Source organism: Brassica oleracea, chromosome C1 (assembly GCF_000695525.1).
Source record: "Brassica oleracea var. oleracea cultivar TO1000 chromosome C1, BOL, whole genome shotgun sequence".
Taxonomy (NCBI): domain Eukaryota; kingdom Viridiplantae; phylum Streptophyta; class Magnoliopsida; order Brassicales; family Brassicaceae; genus Brassica; species Brassica oleracea.
Window position 1 is genome coordinate 7,488,878 of NC_027748.1, and position 6,052 is coordinate 7,494,929.

Consider the following 6,052-nt stretch of genomic DNA (forward strand, 5'->3'; position numbering starts at 1 on the left):
TGATGTATATGTAGTGATTAGTAAGGATGCTAGTTAATTTAGTTTATATGTTCGTTTAATTTTGACTAGGTCAGAACATTAGTACATACAATTATCAACGATATCCATTTGTGTTCGGCCGTGTATGTTTTGTTTTGACAAAACATAAAATTTGGGTTCGCCCTTTATACTATGATTTAAAATTTCTATATTCAGATTCAACTTGACTAGATGACTTAAATCAAGGATAATTATTTGTAATGGTTTTTGTCCAAAGTGTTGATTTTAAAGTGTCAAGCCATAGGAGAGAGATAAAAATAAGAAGTGGAAAGTCCTTCCCTTGGTCTGGCTGAAATGCAATGTAATGTTATTCATGGCACAAGAAGAAAAGATTAGTAGATGTGCATTTAGTTCTAACTTCTAAGTAGACAAATCATGTTGGGATGTACTTTTTGCATAGTAATGCTTTGATTGGTATTGATAATTTATTGCTGTTAAAAGATGGTTACTTCTTGAATGAAATTAAATTATCAAGCACAAAAGATGTCACATATAACACCAAATAAAGCGTTTAAACTTTAAAGCATAGTCTTCAATTTAAACAAAAATGTCCAGCATAATTAATTATAAAATAAATAGAAAAACATAAACCTTTCCCTTACCCTACATTTGTCTCTACTTAAGGGCTAAATTGCTCCAATTATTCATTTGTTTAATTAACCAAACATTAGGCTTTGTAAAAACTAAACTAACTAATTAATCATTTTGAGTGGCTCTGCATCTCTTTTGAATTAGTTGCTTCTCTTTAATTAGTTTGTTTGGTCAAAATCTCACACGTTCATTTTGCATGCTCTTTGCACGTGCTATCTCGTCTCTTTCAGATGAGCTGTCTCTCTAATACTCTATAATTTAGAGCATGATTAACGGTGTTCTTAGGACGAGGTTCTTATTAGAATATAAGAAATCGTCTCTTAAATTTTAACTAAAAATATTAAGAACCGGCTCTTAAATATTTAAAAGCCGGTTCTTAGTATTTTTAGTTAAAAGTTAAGAGGCGGTTTATATTCCGCCAAGAACCCGCACCCTAAAAGCCCTCGGTTAATCATGCTCTTGGAAGCTCTATGCTAACCTATCTCTCTCCCCTCCATCACCTTTTCTCTCTCCTCTACCATATTACCATATGAGAAAACCCTATATAACCCCTTCACATCTCCCACTTGGTATGCATCACACAATACATCTTCTTCCCCTTACACAAAAACAATACAAAAAGACTTTTGTCACAAGTTCTTTGTTGTTCAACTACTTCCCCTTCTTCATCATCAAAATGGATTCCTCCGCCTTGTTTTTCACTTTCTCCGCCGCAATTATCATACTCTACTTTCTCCGGTGTGTAATCTCTCAGCGCCACCGTGTATCCTCGAAACTCCCACTCCCGCCGGGAACAATGGGTTGGCCTTACGTAGGCGAGACTTTCCAGCTCTATTCTCAAGACCCTAACGTCTTTTTCGCTTCCAAACAGAAACGGTCAGTGTTCTGTTTTGAAAATCTGTAAATAAAACATGAGAAGTTGTAAGAAACTGAAAGTTTGGTCTTTTTTTTACAGGTATGGTTCAGTGTTCAAGACACATGTACTCGGATGTCCTTGTGTAATGACCTCAAGTCCTGAGGCTGCGAAGTTCGTGCTGGTGACGAAGTCTCATCTCTTTAAACCGACTTTTCCTGCGAGTAAAGAGGGGATGCTGGGGAAACAGGCCATCTTCTTCCACCAAGGTGAGTATCACGCCAAACTCAGGAAGCTCGTTCTTCGTGCCTTCATGCCGGAGTCTATCAGAGACATGGTTCCAAATATCGAATCAATCGCTCAACATTCTCTACGAAGCTGGGACGGAATAATGATCAACACTTACCAAGAAATGAAAACAGTAAGACACATAAAAAAAACAGAGCATCTCTGTTTCTTTCTAAATACTCTGTTTCAAAACAGAGCATCTCTGTTTCTTTCTAAATTCTCTGTTTTAAAACAGAGCATCTCTGTTTCTTTCTACATCCTCTGTTTTTAAACTGTTTCTCGTTTGTGTTCTTTCATTCAGTACACATTCAACGTTGCGTTGCTCTCGATCTTCGGAAAAGACGAGGTTCTATACAGAGAAGATCTAAAACGATGCTACTACATTCTCGAGAAAGGTTACAACTCTATGCCTATAAACCTCCCTGGAACGCTCTTCCACAAAGCCATGAAGGCTCGCAAGGAGCTCTCGCAGATCCTAGCAAGAATCTTATCAGAGAGAAGAGAGAACAGATCCTCACACAACGATCTTCTCGGATCATTCATGGGAGACAAAGAAGAGCTAACCGACGAGCAGATCGCTGATAACATAATCGGAGTAATCTTCGCCGCTAGAGACACCACGGCGAGTGTGATGACGTGGATCCTTAAGTACTTGGCTGAGAATCCCAACGTTCTAGAGGCCGTTACTGTAAGTTACTTATACTGACACGTATTTGTCCTGTTTTGGTAATAAAAACATAAGAGTGGTAGTTTTGTAAATTTTGTTGAGTTGTTGATAGTTTTTTTTTTTTTTTTGGTGTTTAATAGGAAGAGCAAATGGTAATAAGTAAAAGCAAAGAAGAAGGAGAGTCTTTAACTTGGGGTGATACAAAGAAGATGCCACTAACTTCAAGAGTCATTCAAGAAACATTAAGAGTTGCTTCAATCTTATCTTTTACATTTAGAGAAGCTGTAGAAGATGTCGAATACGAAGGTATGATATAAAAATTACAATCGATTTTCTTTGTGAACTTAACCAATTAAAACAAGACTTTTAAATTGTTTTGCAGGATATTTGATACCTAAAGGATGGAAAGTGTTGCCGCTTTTCAGAAACATTCATCATAGTTCTGATATCTTTTCGAATCCTAGCAAGTTTGACCCATCGAGATTTGAGGTATATTTTATTTATCTTTCTAACAAGACCCTTTCTGATAGTTAGTTTTTTTTTTTAATTGTAGAGAATGATTTATATTGACATAATGTATCTGCGCTATATAGGTGGCTCCAAAACCCAATACTTTCATGCCATTTGGCAATGGGACTCACTCGTGTCCTGGAAATGAATTAGCCAAGCTTGAAATATCTATCATGATTCATCATCTGACCAACAAGTACAGGTGTGTGTACTATTTACTTTATTGCCTTTTCTCTACCTTCATTAGAGTGATTTATTTTATTTCTCTAGTTATGGTAAGGGGAAATTTTATAATTACAGATGGTCAATAGTTGGAGCTAGCGACGGGATTCAGTATGGGCCATTTGCGCTTCCCCAAAACGGACTGCCCATTATGCTTGCTCGGAAGAAGGAGATCGATATGTAGTACTACGTGATGCCCTAAGCTTTCTATAACTGGAAAGAGGGGGACTAGAGAAGAAAATTAAACAATTCTTTATTTTCTTGCTAAAGAAAAATAGGGAAGGGCAAAAAAAAATCAAGATTTTGATATGAAAAAATTAAAATGGGAAATGAGGAGAAGGCACCAAGTGTACAAAGAAAAGTCTAATTTATTTTCTTAGTTTTTTTAATTTCTATTTTTTCGAGTTTTGAAATTTTAGTTTAAGATAGGGAAAAGTTGGTCACTAAATTTCAAATTGAGGTAAAATGTTAGATAAAATATCTAATGTTTTTTTCCTTCCCAAAGAAGAAACATCCCATGTATATGTTTAACTGATTCATCCTCAATTGGAGAGTTTCCATGTTGTTCTTAGTGAATTGATTATCTGAAGACGCCCACAGAAATGTTATACAGTTCGTGTTGATTGTTTCGTTTATCACACAATAAATCGTATCTCAATAAAATGACCGAAAATAACGTAGTACATAAATTGAGTGAAATTATCTAAGAACCAAACTATCAAACATGTGATGCAAATATAATTGGGATTAAAAGAAAAAAGAGAGAAGTTAAAGCTATATATAAAAAACTAAATTACGTAATTTAGTAATTGCACCTCTACTAGTAGCAATAAACATTGAAATGGAAAAATGTTAGTTTATGTAAGTTTTGAGAATATTTAATTCGATCCATGTTTTATCTAATTATAAAAGTATTATTAATTTTTTTGTCCGGTTATTATGCTATTACAAACTATAAGAAATATTAAATAGACGATATTATAGCCGATAATTTTACCTGTCTTACGATGATTCACGTCTGACTGCGTCACCCTGAGCCGTCCTATGAGATCCATGGTATACCTTGCGCCATGCTAAGATTTTTTTTGTAATTATTTTTTCATTTTTTCTGCATAATTCGCCTTCTCCGGAAATTGAAACTCATACTTCTTGGTATAAAAATTGCGTCGTCTGGGATTTGAACCCCAAACTTAGGTGTAGAAGTTTTTAAACTTTGATCACCAGGCCACGGTGCTTCCACGGAGTATTACTAAACTTACTTGATCATGTTTTTTGGGTCTAACTTGATCGTGTTTTTTTGTTTAGCATTTCAATACAATAATCACATTTACTACACCTACTACACATTTTGTTTGTAGTCTCAAATAACCACATCAATGGATAACTATAGAATGATTAGAAATTTAGAATCGCGACAATCATCATAGACATTTGTTAATTGTTATTATATATAGAAGAAGAAAGAAAACCTAATCTATTCAAATAAATTGACGGACGACTTTCAACATCATCACCCGCGAGTTATGTTGAAATTGTCGCTGTAATTACATTTGACCATCGTCATCCCAGCATTATTTTATTTGAGTTTTTACTTGTGAGCTATATTAATTATACCATGATTGAGAATATTGATGCACAGCTGTATTTGAATCGGGTAAATATATCAGACGGGCTATCAATTTCGTGTCACTATCTGCCTTATTATCGTTTTATTTTAACTTATGTATTTGTAATTGTATCCTGACATAACTTGTGGCAGATATTAGTAGTATCTTATGAATGCAATGGGCAATGGGCAATAGACAAGTGAACCAACTGTGCGATATTAAAAAAAGTCTGCAAACTTGTCTTTGAATGGAAAATCTAAACAAAAATCTCTCAAAAATTCGATCACAACCAGATGGAAATTATTGTTTTAACCAAAAGATGTGTGAGAGTTGAGTTATAAAACTGAACTACATGATTAGTATATACTATATATATTGTGTATATATATGTTGTAAGTTAAATTTACATGAACCCTAAGATCTTTAAACATCTAGGTTAATCACATAATAGAATCATACGAATGTTTATAGAGTTACCTGGATTCATTTTGTCTGAGAATCTTCCTGAATAGATTGCACCATGAATGGAAGATGAACAGATCAATCTCTTCTCAGGAACTCTTAGGTTTCTCTCGCCTCGCCTATAACATTAGTTGTTGCTTTTAGGATATCTTTATAATGGTCTAAAGATATGTATTTATAGGTGGAGAGAGAACCTAATTCTTTTTTAGGGTTTCCTTTAGATTAACTCAACCGTCCATCAAACTAGAAATAAATTAGGAATTACTCATTTATTTCCAATTTCATTGGTCACCAAATATATTAAGGAATAACAATATTTCAATAGAAAACGGATAACTATAAGACCATATAATAGGGAAAGGAAATATTCCTTACAGTCTCTCACTTGGTCGTTATGGAATCATAAGGTCGGCATAATATGCTATAACTTTATTTTTCATTTGGTCATCATAAGTGTCTTGACTAATCTAGTAATCAATGAGAGTCATGGCGGTCGCACATCATTCTGCAACATGATCCTTTCCATGTACTACCGCCACTACAAGAAAACAGCGATATTCTGACGGACATTCCGACGGAAAATGAAATCCTCGGAATATACCGAAGAATTTCCGAGGAAATTCCGAGGAAACACAAAATTGGGTTTCCTCGGAATTTCCTCGGAATATACCGACGAAATTCCGAGGAAACTACAGTCCGTCGGAATATTCCGAGGAAATTCCGACGGACAACTGTGTTCCTCGGAAAAAACCGATGAATTCCGAGGAAATATTATAGCCGTTGGAGAGCCGTTGGGGGATTTTACAAAATTCC

At 34.9% G+C, this 6,052-nt stretch overlaps 1 protein-coding gene across 1 annotated transcript; it reads left to right on the plus strand.

Moving 5' to 3' along the window:
• The first annotated feature begins 1,207 nt into the window (after positions 1-1,207).
• On the plus strand, positions 1,208-3,764 carry LOC106292604 (abscisic acid 8'-hydroxylase 1-like). The gene is made up of 7 exons (XM_013728225.1): positions 1,208-1,506; positions 1,586-1,904; positions 2,073-2,459; positions 2,579-2,744; positions 2,821-2,927; positions 3,032-3,150; positions 3,249-3,764. The coding sequence occupies exons 1-7, from the start codon at positions 1,307-1,309 to the stop codon at positions 3,352-3,354; spliced, it is 1,404 nt and encodes a 467-aa protein (XP_013583679.1). The 5' UTR covers positions 1,208-1,306; the 3' UTR covers positions 3,355-3,764.
• The last annotated feature ends 2,288 nt before the right edge of the window (positions 3,765-6,052 follow it).

What these genes read in the sequence shown, in the direction of transcription:
- LOC106292604 (XM_013728225.1), top strand. Translation starts at nt 1,307, where the DNA reads ATGGATTCCTCCGCCTTGTTTTTCACTTTCTCCGCCGCAATTATCATA. An exon ending in ACGTTCTAGAGGCCGTTACT is followed by an intron (nt 2,460 to 2,578) that starts GTAAGTTACTTA and finishes GGTGTTTAATAG; the next exon opens with GAAGAGCAAATGGTAATAAG. An exon ending in AGAAGATGTCGAATACGAAG is followed by an intron (nt 2,745 to 2,820) that starts GTATGATATAAA and finishes ATTGTTTTGCAG; the next exon opens with GATATTTGATACCTAAAGGA.